This window comes from Watersipora subatra, chromosome 9 (assembly GCF_963576615.1).
Source record: "Watersipora subatra chromosome 9, tzWatSuba1.1, whole genome shotgun sequence".
Taxonomy (NCBI): domain Eukaryota; kingdom Metazoa; phylum Bryozoa; class Gymnolaemata; order Cheilostomatida; family Watersiporidae; genus Watersipora; species Watersipora subatra.
In genome coordinates, this window is record NC_088716.1 from 18919506 (window position 1) to 18938235 (window position 18730).

Sequence of the window (18730 nt, forward strand, 5' to 3'; positions counted from 1 at the left end):
ATGTTTTTTTGTCTATGAGAATGTACAGATAGTTTCAATTGAAAGTTCAACAAAATTATAATTCAACAAATTTATGCTAATCACAAACGATTACTACTGAACTGATTTATGATAAAGATTAGACTCATTATCTACAATCTGTAACGCTTGAATACACAAGATTCTATTAGGCAACTAGTCAATACATAACAGAATACCTAGGCTTGTGCCAGTGAAAATCTTGTCCCGGAAAATGATCAAATTTAAAAGATAGGCTAACTTAGTGTTTATTTAAAACTCAGGAATTCAACCACTTACATGGCTTTTCATTTAGACCCGGTATATTATGTGTATTATGCTTGTATATTATGTTTTAATAGGACCATGAGATAATCACAAATGGAGGATGTAAGTATTGAGGAGTTGTCACACTTGTCATGTTATCACAGGAAGTCACTATTTAAATCATTTTTAGTGATTCCGGTTGATGCTTTTTATTTACCGTAACCCAAAATCTTAAGATTTTTAAAAGTTTGAATAAGCCCGTTTTGATAAATAAAACTAAGCTAGACTAAGGTCGATACATTTTTCTATTCGGCTTTTTCGATCGTGCGCAGTAGATAGGTCTCTATAGTATCAGATTGAAACTGCATTTCTAAATTAATTTAAGGTCTACACGTGCAGTGCTGAATTTTTTTATGTAGTTTATATGATATTTTGCTTGTCATACAGTTTACTATGGTATGTTTATCGAACACTCAGTTTATTCAAATTCAAAACGCAAGTGAATCTCTAACACAAATCATTGCATCAAGCCTGACGTAATGTAAGCATTGCAATAGGCTGTACATTCTACATAGACAGTAGGCAATACATTCTGCATTTACTAATTTTAAAAAGTATTTTAGGCTCACCAAGTTGTACTAATGCAATAATGGTTAGTATCTACTTGTTTATAAGGTTCTTGACCATAGATAATAAAACAATTCGTGTACTTATGTGCTTAGGAGCAATGCTCAAGTTTTTGATGTATTTTTTCCACCGGTCGCATACGTGTGAGTTGTCCAACCTACCGGGCCTGCCAGTTGGTAATTTTATCATTTGACATAATTGCGAAAAGTCTGACTTAACTTATCTCTAACTGGTCATAAATAACTAAATAAAAATACATTGGAAAGCTGAGGAACGTCTTTACAAGTTGGTATTTATTGCTTGAAATTAACCCATGAAGATCTATTGTTATTAGGCTAGTATTAGGTTGTAAAGAGGGATTTACTGGTCACATTTGATTAGTTGCGGTATATCTTTTATTTTATAACAATGGCTAACAATTTTGTGGAAAGCTCATTGCTATGAGTTTCAAGCCCAATGTCATGTTTGCTACAGTTTGCAACACAAACTGGCTTGTTATGTGCTGTAACAACATATGCTTAAAAGGCTTGAAGCATGAATCGATCCATTTCAATTCTCATCAAAAAATTAAAAATTCAGTTCTTTTGAGTTATATGTCATGTAATAATCGATTCAATTTTCAGTTCGTTGCAAAAACATCACAATTCAATTATTTTGCTACCCTAACTTCAAAGACTCAATTCAATTCTCCCAAATAAACAATTCTCACAAAATTGACCTATGACAATATATATCAAAATAACAATTGACCACTTGCTAATTTATCTACATGCATTAGCTCAGTCTATTGACTGTATGCATAGTAAATATCAACTATTTCACTAGAGATTTCAATTCTTTTTTGGGAGGAATTAAGTCATGCCTACTGTTTTTTGCTAGCATACACTTGATTTTTTGCTGTTATAGCTGTGTTTCTGTCATATACCTTAAATTTAAAGGTTTTGCAATCAGCACAAGAATCAATGCGTGTGAAAAAATAATGTCCAATGTTTCTGTAGTTTTGTGAACCCAGTTTTGTAGATGCAAAAGAAAATTGCTATCGCTTTTGCAGTTTCAGTAAAACGCAGACACACATTATTTATTATAAAAATGTCGAAGCCAAAAATATCATTGGTCTAGCGTTAAAGGATTTCATTTGGGGAAATACGAATAAGCCACTGTTTGCAATATTTCTTTCATTCATCCTAAAGTGAAAATTAAAATAATTGAAATCACAATTTTACGCTTTGTTTCATGAATAAAGTAGAACCTATGCAACTTATGTTTTTGGCGCAATGATAACCTAAGTTCTAAAATTTATTGTGGCAAAATTTTGGATGGATCTGATAACATTGCAATCCGTGATCATTGTTTTAGTATAAGTACAAAGGCAAGTCGTTATAAAGGTTTTTCAGTACAATGAAAAATATTCGCGAGCAGCTATTAAAGATTATAAATAAGCTTATTGTCCTTGCACAGGCAAACCATAAAGCTAGTGCATTGTACATATTATGGATCAATAACATTTACACAGTGATATCAAAGTCTATTAAAATGTATGCAGGTAGCAGCATGGGATTGCACTGACATCTTTGATTTGGCCCACATCAAGTTACAGATTGTGATACTTAGGGCATCACTGGCAATGTGGAGTTTTTTTCATCGCAGTAATTTTAGAAAGAAGCGTTAGCTTCTTCTAACTCAATTGTTTTCTTATTGAAAATAGAGAATCAAGTCAATTCCTCTATGGTGACAGTAAAGATTCGATTCTTGTAGGATTCTCCGAGTCGATACAAATCTATAATAAATACAAGATACTAGAGAATCAATTTTTTCAATTCATTAACAAAGTGAGTCTTACGGCTTGCTCGAGCAAGCATGTTAACTTGAATGCCCATCTCTAATAAAATATGAGTTATTAGCATCGATCCACCGAAAGCTGAGTTCGGATAACAGCAATGATGCTTTTAAAAATAGTTTGAAAATATGTTATCGCAAATTAGTAAGTTGCACAATAATAATCTATCAAATGCTACAATTATATCGTTAAAACATGTGACAAACAAAAGTAATCATAATACATGCGCAAACAAAACCAATATTTTTACAAAAGTTTTTGTGTCATTTGCTGGCCAGTTGTCTTCTGATTGTTGCCTCTGTTTGACTCATTTCAATTTTTTTCTGGCTGTTCAACACTTTTTACACTGTCTTCTGACCTCAATTCTCCAGCGCTGCTGAACTAGTCAATATAGCTTTCACCATTTTTTTAACTGAGCAATATTTTTACACGTTGTCATTTGTAATACAAATTTTTGCCGTAAATAAAGTGAAACTTCTAACCACGTGACCAGCTTTTTCACGTGTGCAAAGCACAAATTTTATCCTCTAAATATTAGTACAAATTCTGTCATACAAACCAAAACTTATTTGTTATAATAAAAGTTTACAAACAAAACGTTGGATTTAAAAAATATCTGTCGAAAACTGAATCGGGACATGTTTAGACGGAGAATTGGTATGCTGGGAAAAGTTCCTGACTACGTTATGATTGGTTTTAATCTGGCAAGGGTTAAACAGTTTCTGTGGTAAATGTTATATATATTTATATATAGCTATACATTTTTGTAATAGTTAACTGGTAGTAAAACACTGAGAGGAAGTCGACGCTGTAGCACATTAGTTTACCAATTGTAGAATACACAGTTAGAGAATTACTAGCACATATGAAAACTATGCCATGCAACTGTATGGTATTCTATGAACAATATGCTAGACGAATACAAGACTTCATATGGTATGCTAAGCACACTCTGAGTGCATTTCTATACAATCATAAAATATAGTGTGCTACACTAGGACTTTCTTGAAGTTTATGTTTGCTATGTTGTTTCCTCACATTGTTAGCCCCATATGTGTTTAACCCTTTTAATGCCAGATGTGTTTAACCCTGTTAGTCTCAGGTGTGTTCAACCTTGTTAGTCCCAGATGTGTTTAATCTGTTAGTCCTAGATGTGTTTAACCCTGTTAGTCCCAGATGTGGTTAACCCTTTCAATACCAGATGTGTTTAACCCTGTTAGTCCCAGACGTGTTTAACCCTGTTAGTCCCAGGTGTGTTTAACCCTGTTAGTCCCAGATGTGTTTAACCCTGTTAGTCACATGTGTGTTTAACCCTGTTGGTCCCAGATGTGTTTAACCCTGTTAGTCCCAGATGTGGTTAACCCTTTCAATACCAGATGTGTTTAACCCTGTTAGTCCCAGATGTGTTTAATCTGTTAGTCCTAGATGTGTTCAACCCTGTTAGTCCCAGATGTGTTTAATCTGTTAGTCCTAGATGTGTTCAACCAATTAGTCCCAAATGTGTTTAACCGTGTTAGTGCCGGTCATGTTTAACCCTGTTAGTCTCAGATGTGTTAGTCAGAAGTTATATACCGCGATGGTTATAATTATACTGGGTATATTAATAGTATTACTCAACCATTTGTATGATATTTTTACTACTTGTAAATTGCAGAGCTTATTTGATGCTGTCAAACCACATAATCTTTCTATAAACCTTGTACAGCATACTGTTTATATGTAATATACAAATCATATCTTCTCAGATTAGACTGGGTCACCAATACATAGCAGTCAAATTTTGCAATTGTGTTTACTACTAATATGGTAAAATTGTTCTAACCTAAGATTTACTAGATAGTCTGCTCATTAATTATTATGATTTTATGCTAAGCATTTGACTCTCACAATAATAATCTTGCAGCAAAAGTAAAATATTGTTGCAAATTGGAGTGGTCTTTTGGAGTTTTCTGTTAAACTTTGTTTCATTACCCAACAAAGAAGAACAGCAGTCATCAATGATTTGGTACCTATAAAAGAAATCACACAGAGCTGTCTTTAGAAGAAGTTGATGATACAAATATAATTGGTTAGCTTGTCAAGAGCTATTAAAGAAGCAAGCATTACTAGTATTTTATAAATAACCTTTAAGGAATAAACTAACTACAAATCATTGATATTTGTAGTTAAGTACTGCTGTGGGGTAGTTGAACAATGTCACACTACGTTTCTTTTAAGTTTAGTGCTATTGTCTCCTCAGTTGTAAAAATGACATTCTATGGTTTACCTTTTAGGAGCTGGATGAGCGTGTTCATTCAAATGAAGAGTTATCTCATCTTACACTGTAAACAGTAGAATGAGATCTGCAGGTTTAACAATATTAAAAAAGAAGAGAATAACAGAGGGTAAGTAGAATCCATCAAGGGGACATCATACTTAGACTGATATCCAAGCAGCACAAAATAGTCTGATATTCAAATGAGACAAGCTAACGGAGAGAAATATGACTTTCATAATATGTGCGGAGGAACCAGCAAATTTTTATTTTTACGAAACTTGTGTCTGTCTGTCCGAAATTGGAAGTGAAAAAAACTGCATCATGCGGGTTCAACCTCACGACACTCCGCTTAGCAGCCTGTCATGCTACTATCCACCCTAAGAGTGCTCCTTCATGGACTTTGGAATATTTGTGCATAAACTTATTCTCTGTGTTTTACTGGTAAACTTAGCAATTTCTCATGAAACACCGGACTGTCAATGTACAATGATGAAGAATGGTGCCATTTGAATCATACGATTTTTGGATTATAATAATTAGGAGTTGTCTGTTCAAAATAATTGTCAAATTTATTTATTCCAGATGCTCCGGAGTAATGTAATCTTATTACCCTTTTTATGAAGCAGGTTGCCATAACAACATGAAGCTGCTATTGAATTTGAGTCAATACTTGTGATACTAATAATATTAGATTAAGACACAAATACACAAAGTGTCACTAGTACACTGGGTGTCACTAGTACACAGGGTGTCACTAGTACACCGGGTGATACTAGTACACTGGGTGTCACTAGTACACTGGGTGTCACTAGTACACTGGGTGTCACTAGTACACTGGGTGACACTAGTACACTAGGCGTCACTAGTACACAGGGTGTCACTAATACACTGGGTGACACTAGTACACTGGGTGACACTAGTACACTGGGTGGCACTAGTACACAGGGTGTCACTAGTACACTGGGTGTCACTAGTACACTGGGTATCACTAGTACACTGGGCGTCACTAGTACACAGGGTGTCACTAATACACTGGGGGTCACTAGTACACTGGGTGTCACTAGTACACTGGGTGTCACTAGTACACTGGGTGGCACTAGTACACTGGGTGACACTAGTACACAGGGTGACACTAGTACACCGGGTGTCACTAGTACACCGGGTGTCACTAGTACACTGGATGCCACTAGTACCCTGGGTGACACTAGTACACTGGGTGACACTAGTACACTGGGTATCACTAGTACACAAAATGTCACTAGTACACTGGGTGATACTAGTATACAAAGCGTCACTAGTACATTGGGTCACACTAGTACACTGGGCGTCACTGGTACACCGGGTATCACTAGTATACTGGGTGACACTAGTACACTGGGTATCACTAGTACACGAAGTGTCACTAGTACACTGCGTGTCACTAGTACACCGGGGGTCACTTGTACACTGGGTGTCACTAATAAAATGGATGTCACTGGTACACAGGGTGTCACGAGTACACCGGGTGTGACTAATAAACTGGATTGAATTGTAAAATAAATAGTTGCTAATCATATTGTATCTGATAATTATTAAACTGTAGAATTGTTACTGGTTTTCTTAGTCATGTACCACTAGACATACTCCTGGGCTTCAATTTTTCGCATTTGTTGTGTGTTGCTGCTACGTCAATTTGCTATACGTAATAATTGCTATACGTAAATTTCCTTCTCTGGATCATAAAGTTAGTGGATTGTAACATTGCCTTCTGCTTTGCTTATGAAATGAGTATTACTATTGAACATTCATTCTAGAAGTTGTCTGCTCAAGGCAATATTGAGTGTTAATCATAGTGTCTGTAGCAATGGTTTCATCATTCACTAAGGTTAAGTGTACAACAGTTTATAAGCAGCCTTCAAGAACTGATAAACGAATCTTAGATGATTATAAGCAATAGCATTCCATTGATAGTCTAAAGTTCTGCCATATTTCTCTAGTTGTCGTTAGAGGTCTTTCATGTCCCATGAGAGACAGGAACCCATGGAAAGTTTGAATTCGTTAAGCTAGAGGTGGTGGAGCAGCAACCTATATAGCCAGTGTCCATACTGGAGACCTACTGAAGCAGCCCCTAGAGTATGGAAGTCTAATGTAGCTGACACACTCGATAGAAACACCCAACTGGTCACTGTGTAAGTTGTGTATAATATAGGTATTTATTGTGCTGTGTTTAGCCTATGCTATAGTCTTTTCATGATATTCACTTGTTAACATTTGTACTAGTTTAAATGAGTTGATGTTATACTGACTAAGAAATTGCGTTATTAAGATAACAAATTTGCATGTTTAACTGGTTCAACCATATGGTATACTAAAACACTGTGTTTTACAACCATAAAATATGCTATGACTAGCCGAATGCATGGGTAAAACATTCAGTTTATTAGCAGTGACAGGCAATGTAGTTGCCTGCCATTGGTCATTAGCCTGGCACACTGCCAACTACCGATTTTAGTATGCTACTACATGTATAAATAGTATTGCTAAATTTACTAACAAGATCAGTGAGAGCAAGCTTTAGTGCTATACGTCTTTGAACCGACACAACGACTCATGCAGTCTAATGACTAGCATAGCTTATTTGGTACTATAAGTGCCTTAGGAACAGGGGGTACCGAGATCAAATTCAGCACGATGCGGATATTTTGTTCCTATCATTCGTAAATTGTAATGGCTATAGCCAGACAGATTGATAATAATATACATAGACTAGTTGAATGCCCGGGTAATAAAACTCTCTGCACAGAAAACTTATTTTTATTTAACATACAGCAGCAGTTACCATTCTAACTTTCAAAATTCATATAATGGCAGTGCAGTTTGTGCAGTTTAAATAAATTGAGGGAAAATATAAAACAGCTGTAAAGGTTTTCAATCTTTGTCAAACAACTGTTACTTTCAAACTTCGTATCATGAGGAAAATATTTTGTGCATGTCAAATAAATTTAAAAAAAAATAAAACAACTATAAATATGTTTAACTCTTTTACTACTGCAAACCAATGTATCAGCTCAGGTTGCCTTCTCTTAGTGACTGGAAGCCGATACATCGGCTTTTAGACATTGCATTAGTTTATTAATAATTACTCAGCTTTCATTTCAGATAGACCAATAAGATTGGGTTTCTATGAAAACAAGCTTGTTGCTAACGATATAGACTGATCAGCAGGCATTTCACTAGCGGCTCACTGATTATCAAACTAGAGAGTTCATCGTGGAAAAAGCACGAACAAAAAAGAATACCGCGACCGCGTGTGCGCGCGTGTCTGTGTAAAAAGGTTTCTGTTCCAGCAGAAGATATTCATCAAAACTTATAATACGACAATACTACCTATAATGCAATACTACTACCTTTCGATACTGGTACCATTGTAGAAATAAGATATCAAACTGTCTTTGTCTGACCAAACGGAGAGGAAATGTAGAGGTTCTACTCGAGATAATAGAGTTGTCTGCATGGATAGTATTAAGTGGATAGAGTTAATGGAATTCATAGTTTAAATTAATACTTCTATGAAACTCTTTCGTGTTTCATAGAGTTTCGAAGATTACGTCATTTAGTTTATAAAATTGGGAAAAGTGTGTATAAAGTATATAGCAAAGGTTTTGAATGGTGAGAGCCTCCATGGACTGGTGGTTAGCCACTAGGATTGTAAACCTGTGGTTGCAATAAACATGAGTTCAAATCCAGCAAGATGGGAAATCCTAATTCCAAGATTTTAATTGCTATAGCGGGACATGCAGATATTCAGATATTCTGATGGTAGTAAAGAATCGATTGATTTCAATTCTTACTGGCAGTATGCGCTGAGTCAATTCAATCCCACAGTAAATGAAAGATGAGACTCAATTCAATCAGATTCAGTTATAGATTGTTCTGTAGGCTTGCTTGATCAATCATGTTAACTCAAGTGCCTATCTCTGCATAAATATTGTTCTGTTTATACTCCATATGAATTATTTGTCAGCCTTTTAATGCAAATATTCTACTACTTGTATGTAATGTTTTTAATAATAATTGTAAAATTTTATAACGTCAATTCCGGCTAACTTGTTTACTATCAGCTAGCTGCCAATCCATCAATGTAATGATTTAACCACAAGTGCAAATCAGTCTGCAATCAGGTGCAATACCTTATCGCTGCCGATTCATGTGCAAATGGACAAAAACAAGCTGCTCTAATTGTTTACTTAATAAGATTCACCACTTTTCAGCATCCTCCTATCTTTAAAAATAGCTGCTTTTAATATTGCCCCACAAAGTAAAAGAAATAAATGAAATCACTGCTGCCCTTATGTTGTCACTATTTGCAATACGATGATTCTCCTCCAGTTTTATATAAATTTCCAGCAACCGCTGTCTTATTCATTTTCATGTTATATTCTCAGAGAGTGTAGACTTCTTTATAACTAGATAGAACAGAAACATATTGTACACCTAACTCTCTCCTGGAAAGGGGTGAAAAAGGTATGTCTGTCTATATGTATGCCTTTATTTTTTGGATTAATGTTGTTCATCTATGTCTTTAGTTTTTGCAATTCATGTCAACACTTCACATTATATTTTATTAGCTATATGTCATATGTTAATCAAGTTTTAATAACTTTTAGTTTCACGGTGTTAAGATGTAAATATACCACAACAAATACATCTATACGTCTGTGCGGAACTTCATTACTAATCCGGGAGGGCAGTTACAGTGAAACTTTTCCTCTATGAACGCGGGACCCATCTACAACTACAACCAACGCTTTTCCTCTGACAATTAAACTCTCTACTAGAGCTCCAACTCTCTGCTCACGCAATAACCAACAATCAACACATCTGTACAGAAGAACAATCAAATCTAAAATAAGCAAGCACAAATCACCTACCAGGTATCAACCATTTGCACGGAAAGCCTTTAAGACTACACACCAATGAACAATTATCTAGACACAGTCTAACCGAGCCAGAGCCAGTCAGCCCAGCGCCAGAGCCACGCAGCCAGAGCCAGGAAGCCAGAGCCAGCAGCCGACAAGACCTCTGCATAGATAAGTTGCAATTCTGTATTGTGTTAATTTTAACTTTCCTATTTGATTATTACCTAGGTAGTGATTGCAAGCTGCTTAAATTAAAGATTTTTCTGATAGCTGCCACGCTATATGATTTGAGATTAATTTTGTCAATTAATCAGCTCAATTGAAAATTAACTTTGCAAGTTAAAATAGTTTTCTTAGGTTTCCCATATTCCTTGTTGTAACATCGGTATTGAACGAGTGACAACATAAAGCAGCACTGCGTTTAAATTCCGGGCAATAATTAGGACATCACCTCAATCATCTCATTCTTACCTCATTAGGGACATCTAATTTAGATAGCGGCTGTGTGTGTGTGTAATTCAGCTGTTTTGAATGTACAACACAGCACAGGCATTCTGAGCGCTCATAAAATAATTAAAACTGCTTGTCATAGCATCACGGCTTCATACTAAACTTAGGTTTTGTGCTACCTAACTTTTGTTTCTAAAAACTTTCTAATTTGTGCCGTTAGATTACTAGGTTAATCATGTCTGAGACGCATGTCAATGCACCAGATGCCTCAGTTAATGAACTTTCTCGATCCGCCTTTAGCCAGCCGACTTTTTCAAAAATAGCTGTAGAATCCTCAAGCTCGATATCTCAGTCAAATAATGAAACATATTGTGCTAAAAGAACTGAGATTAGAAGTAAAACTGAAGAACTAGACTATGTTGTCGAAAATTGTAGTAGCTTTCATAGGTTATTAGCTGCTGATCTTTCTTCCCGGAAACAATTGTCTTATGATAACTGGGAATGCTTGAAAAGGCAATTATCTGAATGTAAAGCCAATATCATACAAGTGTATGAGCAATGGAAAATCATGCGCGGCGCTCTCGAGCCAGACTTGAAAATGCGCAACACACTGGATAGAGTGGTGGCGGATAATGAACAACTGATGGTAAGAATTTTGCAACGAATGAGTCAGTTTTCAGCCAAAGCTAATACCACTTGTTCGAGCAACTCTAGTGTGACTGTTCTACCAAACAGCCAGTTGCACCTTTATTCGCCCGCATCAGCGAGCCGCTCATTTAAATCCCGATCCAAGTCCTCAGTTTCTAGATCTTCGCAAGCAAGTTCAAAAATTAAAATGATGCAAATAGAAGCTAAAGCAAATGCTGCAGCTCTAAAAAAGAAATTGGAAGCATCAAAAACCACTCAAGCTCTGGAACAACAAGTTCAGCAACTGACAATGGCTGTTGAACAAAGCAAGTTGCAAGCTGAATTAGATGCTGCTGAAGCTCAAGAGCATGTCATCTCTCAGGCTTTAGAGGAAGACGCTAGTTCTCTCTTTCACCCACCTTCTCAAGGCGTGACACCATTTATTATTTCTCAAGGCCCAACACCGGACACTCACAAAGGTTTGCAATTTGCTGCACCACCAGCCATTGAGCACGTAAAAAGATATATCTCTGAGCAGCAGCCCAATCTAGGAAATCCTGATGAAACGCTTCCTACTCAACCTGACATGAAAGCGCAAGTTAATTTCACTCCCAACCTGCAAAAAAATGCAGAACCTCTTACACAACTACCAAAGCTACCGCCTGACTGGTCCAACCAAGCCTCTTCTCCTCAAACCATTTATTTACCACCAGATACCGTGAAGCAGAACCCTATTTCAGGTCCAATTATCTTGGGCTCGCCTATGCCTGAACATCAAGCCTTTGCAGCTACGCTTGCCCAAGCCATCCACACCATCAAACTGAAACCAGCTGAACCCACTATATTTTATGGCGATCCATTAACCTATTTAGACTGGAAAGTAGCATTTGAAGGGCTCATCGAAAGCGGCAATCACTCACCTCTTCAAAAACTAGCATTTTTACAGCAATACCTAAGCGGAAAGGCTAAGGATGCTGTAACCGGTTATTTTCGGTTAGGAACTGAAGAAGCCTTTCAAGATGCTAAAAGGAAGCTTGACAAAAGATTTGGGCAACCACACATTTTAGCTGAAGCTTACCGATCAAAGCTGGGATGTTGGCCCACCATCAAAGAACATGACGGCGAATCCTTACAGAAACTTGCAGACTTTCTCGAATCATGCAAAACAGCTATGAGAACTCTGCCCGAGCTAAATTGTCTCAATGATCGATATGAAAATATGAAAATCTTGGAGAAATTGCCTCTTTCTGTAGGCAGGCGATGGGCTAAAGAAGCAACAAAAATTGAAGCAAACACTTTCAAGTTTCCCACCTTCTTTGATTTCTGTGATTTCCTCACACAAGAATCAAACGTCGCAACAAATAGCCTTAGTGTGGCTTTGGCCAAAAGAGCCACATTGAGTCGAAAATATGACAATAGTAGCAACCAAAACAAACCACCTTACAAAACGGAAAAGCGCATAACCACACTATTAGCTTCAGAAAGCAAAACCCCATCTAAGCACATGCCACTAGAAAATGCAAAACCTAAACACGCAAAATATCCATGCCTTTTGTGTAACATGGAAAACCATACCACTGGTACCTGTTTAAAACTAGAAAGAAAAGGTCACAAAGACATTGAACAATTTTTTATTAACAACAACCTTTGCTACTCATGCTCCAAGCCAGGTCATAGAATGAACGAGTGTCGTCACCCAGAAACCTGCTACAAAAAGGGCTGTGGGCAACGACATCTCACTGTATTTCACGAGTATCATAGAAGAGGCAGCATTACCTCTCCACTGCATCAGCAATCAAATTATACACAAAGTCGAGGTGGCGCAAACAAGACCTCACAGCAGCAGAAGCCAATTCGAAACCAAAGCAGTGAGGGTAACGTCTCACAACCACAACCATTCAACAAGGGTGAACCACCAGCAAACAATCAAGCTCCTGCAACAGTACGCAACTGTACAGACACTAGTGAACAGCCTGCTAACCTCGCATCATGGACAATTCCTGTTTACATATCAAGCAAGGAAAACCCTGAACAAGAAGTTCTTGTATATGCGTTATTAGATTCTGGGTCAAATCGTACGTTCATAACACAGAAAACTCTACAAAAGCTCAATGCACCAACTCATGACACAAGTATGAAAATCAGTACACTAAATGACGTCGATGGGACTAAATCAAGCAGGCAAGCTGCTTCAGGGCTGATGGTTCGGGGGTATAACAAACAAAAATATGTTGAGTTGCCATCTTGTGTAAGCCAATCCAAGATTCCATACAATCTTGAAGAAATTCCTAACTCGATGTCTGTTCTCGACTGGCCACACTTACGTCATCTCGCTACTGAATTTATTACCTCGAGCGAAGGTAGCTCAATTGAACTTGGATTGCTAATTGGAAGCAACCTACCACAGGTTTTCATCTCTAGACAAGAGGTAAGCAGAGGTGATCATGAACCCTTTGCTCGACTAACTGATCTAGGATGGACATTGATGGGAAATACAGCTTTACCAACCCTTTCACCTAACTTGACGACCATAGTAAACTTAGCAGTGTCACAACCAACAGCGCGATCAAACATATCATTCAAGATTCATACTGAAAATGCAGATCACGAGAACAACAGTGAAAACCTAGAAGCTAAAATACTAAAGATCTTCAGTTCTGATTTCCATTCTAAACCGGCTGATGAAAACAGAACTCTCTCTATCGACGACTTAGACTTTCTAGAACTCATGGATAAGCAAACATATAGAGATGAAGAAGGCTTTATCACAATGCCGCTACCCTTGAAGCGTGAACCTAGCCCAAACAAATCGAGACTACTTGCAATGAGTCGCTTTAAAGCTCTCCAGAAAAAACTCACTGATCCAAAATTCTCTGACCACTACTATCAGTTTATGGATGAAATAATCACACAAAGTGATGCCGAAATCGTGCCAAAAAAGGAGGAAGACTTAGCTACCTCTTGGTACATCCCTCACTTTGGGGTGTATCACCCAAAGAAGCCTGGAAAAATTCGAGTTGTATTTGATGGTGCAGCCAAAATAGAAGGCATGTGTTTGAATGACCACCTTCTACAAGGGCCTGACCAAATGAACAGCCTTGTTGGCATTCTCATGCGATTCCGCAAAGAGACCGTGGGAGTTACTTGCGATATTGGCAGGATGTTCCATCAGTTTAGAGTTTCTCCAAAACACAGAGACTACCTTCGATTTTTTTGGTTCAATAAAGACGGTGAAGTCGCCACATATAGAATGAAAGTACACTTATTCGGTGCTACCTCCTCCCCAGCTTGCGCGACCTACGGCCTCCGTAAGCTCTGCGACATAAGTCCGAACCCTAATTCTGAAGCAAAGTCCTTCATCAAAAAGGACTTCTACGTAGATGATGGATTAATTAGCTTTCCTGACTCCAACTCCGCGAGAAGTATGATTCGTGATGCTATATCAATTTGCAAGGAAGGCAATCTTCGCCTTCACAAGTTTTCTTCAAATTCATCTGATTTTCTTCAGTTTCTTCCTGAGTCTGAGAGAAATATTCAAGACACACAGGCCCTAGATATGGACAGTGACTGCCAACCAATGGAAAGAACACTGGGGCTTCTCTGGTCTTTAAAGTCAGATAGCTTTTGTTTCAGTGCTTCTCTCAAACCTAATCCATCTACGCGAAGAGGTGTTTTATCTACCATTGCATCCATATATGATCCTCTCGGCTTCCTCTCTCCTTACATCTTGCAAGGTAAGAACATTCTTCAAGACATGTGCAGAAAAGCAACATCATGGGATGACCCTTTAACTGGAGATCTGTTGTCACGGTGGGAGAGTTGGAAATCATCTTTATCGGATCTTGTTGGTATCAACATCAAAAGATGCTATAAACCTGTTAGTTTTAGTGACATTGCAAAAGCTGAGGTTCACCATTTCTGTGACGCCAGCACAAGTGGGTATGGACAAGTCAGTTACCTTAGACTCGTCAATACTAAAGGCGAAGTTCATTGTTCTCTGCTCATGAGCAAAGCTCGTGTAGCCCCATTGAAACCAGTCACAATCCCTCGCCTTGAACTGCAAGCCGCAGTTACGTCATCACAGATATCTGGCCTTGTTAAAACAGAACTTGGTTTGGATGTTACCGAAACTTTTTGGACAGACTCACAAGTAGTTCTAGGCTATCTAAAAAATACCACCAAAAAATTTCACGTTTACGTAACAAATCGGATTCAACAAGTCAGAAACAACTGTTGCCCTGAGAAATGGTTTTATGTTCCAACAGCTATTAATCCTGCAGACCATGCATCCAGAGGCATGACCGTGGCACAGCTTTTACAATCAAACTGGTTTGTGGGCCCAGAATTTTTATGGAAAGAGCCTTTGGTAGTCCCTGAACAGTTACCTCCTCAGATCACTGATGGTGATCCTGAGGTCAAATCCCTCATGACCACCACTCACGCTTCCCACAAGCATCTTTCACTTTACAGTTTGCTTCATCGGTTCTCTTCTTGGTCAACTGCTGTCAAAGTAACAGAAATCTTTATTCGCAAAGCTCGTTCTAAGTGCATGAACAACACTTCTTATGATGCTAGAACTGCTTCTGCATCATATATCATAAGGTCAACTCAACAAGAACATTTCTCTGAATACCAGTGTCTAAAAGACGGCAATAAAATTTCTCGTAACAGCCCAATCTTCAACCTTGATCCATTTATTGATGCTGATGGGGTTATGAGGGTCGGAGGACGACTCAACCACAGCAAAACACTACAGTACCCGGAGAAGCATCCGGCCATACTTCCAAGGACTGGCCACTTCACCCAAATTCTTCTCCGCCATCTTCATGAAAAAACAGCCCATCAAGGAAGAGGAATGACTCTTGCAAAGATGAGGTCAGCTGGTTACTGGATTGTCGGTGCCAGATCTCTGATCTCTTCTCTTATTCACCATTGCGTCATATGTCGCCTTTATCGAGGCAGACCAGCTATACCACAGATGTCTCCACTGCCACCAGAACGAGTCACCGAATCACCTCCTTTTAGCTTTTGTGGAGTTGACTGTTTTGGCCCTTTCCTAGTCAAGGACAGGCGGACTGAACTGAAGCGTTACGGTTTAATGGTTACATGCTTAGCAAGTCGTGCAGTTCATATTGAGATGCTTGATGACATGACTACTTCTGCATTCATCAATGCCATGCGAAACGTAACAGCTATCAGGGGTCCCATTCAAGAGGTTTGGTGTGATCAGGGCACAAACTTCATAGGAGCCATTCCCGAGTTGACAGAAAAGGGTGTATTAGAGTTCAAACTAAATCCACCTGCTGCCAGCCACATGGGTGGTGTATGGGAACGAATGATCCACACAGCTAGAAGTGTGCTTCAGAGCCTTTTGAGAAAGCATAGTGGAAGGCTCGATAGCAGTAGCCTCCGTACCCTGATGTACGAAGTAATGGCTATAATCAATTCAAGGCCACTTTCTGGTGTCACTGAAGAGCAGATCCCTCTTAGTCCAAACCTTCTTCTCACCATGAAATCTGATATTGTCCTTCCACCGCCTTCCCATTTTTCTGATAGCGATATTTACAGCCGCAAACGTTGGCGTGCAGTGCAGCATCTTTCTAACTTGTTCTGGAAGCGCTGGCGCACTGAGTATTTAGCATACTTGCAAGCTCGTCAAAAGTGGGTGAGTGGAAACCGGGAAATTAAAATTGGAGACCTGGTAGTGATAAAAGACGAAAACTCGCATAGAAATCAGTGGACTCGTGGAAAAGTTGAGGAATGCTTTAAGTCAAAGGATGGGCTGGTACGATCTGTTAAAATTTTAGTAGGAAACCGGCGCGAGGGTGCAAAATCACATAAATACTTAACTAGACCTGTGTCAAAACTGATTACCTTAATTGAGAGCTAAAATCCAACTAAAACTTTTGCCGACGATTTTTATAAAATTTTAGGTGGGAGTGTAATGTTTTTAATAATAATTGTAAAATTTTATAACGTCAATTCCGGCTAACTTGTTTACTATCAGCTAGCTGCCAATCCATCAATGTAATGATTTAACCACAAGTGCAAATCAGTCTGCAATCAGGTGCAATACCTTATCGCTGCCGATTCATGTGCAAATGGACAAAAACAAGCTGCTCTAATTGTTTACTTAATAAGATTCACCACTTTTCAGCATCCTCCTATCTTTAAAAATAGCTGCTTTTAATATTGCCCCACAAAGTAAAAGAAATAAATGAAATCACTGCTGCCCTTATGTTGTCACTATTTGCAATACGATGATTCTCCTCCAGTTTTATATAAATTTCCAGCAACCGCTGTCTTATTCATTTTCATGTTATATTCTCAGAGAGTGTAGACTTCTTTATAACTAGATAGAACAGAAACATATTGTACACCTAACTCTCTCCTGGAAAGGGGTGAAAAAGGTATGTCTGTCTATATGTATGCCTTTATTTTTTGGATTAATGTTGTTCATCTATGTCTTTAGTTTTTGCAATTCATGTCAACACTTCACATTATATTTTATTAGCTATATGTCATATGTTAATCAAGTTTTAATAACTTTTAGTTTCACGGTGTTAAGATGTAAATATACCACAACAAATACATCTATACGTCTGTGCGGAACTTCATTACTAATCCGGGAGGGCAGTTACATTGTAGGTAACTAACCAATCAAATCTTTCTAGCTATACTGACAATGGTAGAGTTTGTATGACAGCAGTATTAGAGTCCTGAGCTGCCAGTAAATCTATGGTGTTCTTTTTATTTGTTTAAAGTTATTGATGTTTGAACAAGCGACAATGCAACTGCATTTGACTTTTATAAGGATTTGCTTGCCTTGAATAGTCTCTAAGATTTACAAACAGTTGTGAAAGCTTATCGGTTTCACTTATTTCTATTCATGACAATGAATGGATCCATTCATCGCTGGTGTTCTGTTCACATTGTGAAATTTGCCTCTGTTCATCATTAAATGTTTTTTGTTAGAAGTTTACACAATCTCTCTCAAGTTAGAGAGACGTCTTTGTGATTAAAATGTAAACAGACTTAAAAGCATACCATGGCGTTATTTCAAAAGGCGATTCTTTGAGGGCGATGCAAGGCTTTGAGATTCGCTAACAAAGGCTTTGCCTCAGCTTTTCTTCAGAACATTCTGATATGTAAACAACCTTTATGTATTGCTCTTTGTAAAGCCTGGTTCCCATATACGTCGCAAAGCACCGGCGACAGCGCCGCAAGCTGTTAGCGGTGAAATGGAAACCTATACATGCCGGGTATTGCCGAGGACTGCCGGTAGTTGCCAGTGGCAACGCAAGAGTTTGGCACTGTTTAATTTTCATGAAGAGCCGCAAGTAAAGCCTTCCCTAAATGCACTTTACAGTTGAAGGTCAGCATTATTGAAATGGCGAGCGAACATTTTTATGTCGTTGTTAGCGATTCAGCTTTATGTGAACATAAGCAAGCGTTTTGCTGCGCAATATTGCCGCTAGAGTCGTGCGATCGATATGGGAGCCAGGCTTTAGTATAGAGTTGTTATCTGTCATACTTGCAATGCTTCTCGTAATGGTGGGTTTCCTTGCAGAGGATACTGAAGAGCTGCTTTAAAGATAGAGTTGTTTTGAGGCAGCTCGAAGGAGGGAATAATTTATATTCAATTACGATCAGAGTTATTATGTAGAGTATAATATATCAGTCTTATTTAGTGTTATTGTTAGTATATTGGTTTATTACATTCATTTCATTCCTATTATAGCTGATTCTACATACATTTAGTAGAAATGT

At 38.0% G+C, this 18730-nt stretch overlaps 2 protein-coding genes across 2 annotated transcripts in view; both read left to right on the top strand.

Annotated features, from left to right (window-relative positions):
* The window catches only part of LOC137404471 (uncharacterized), a 144295-nt gene that overhangs the window by 91879 nt on the left and 33686 nt on the right, over nt 1-18730 (top strand). The window lies entirely within an intron of this gene.
* LOC137404057 (uncharacterized) lies at nt 10569-16850 on the top strand. The gene has a single exon (XM_068090213.1). It carries the CDS (start codon nt 10569-10571, stop codon nt 16848-16850), a length of 6282 nt encoding a protein of 2093 aa, XP_067946314.1.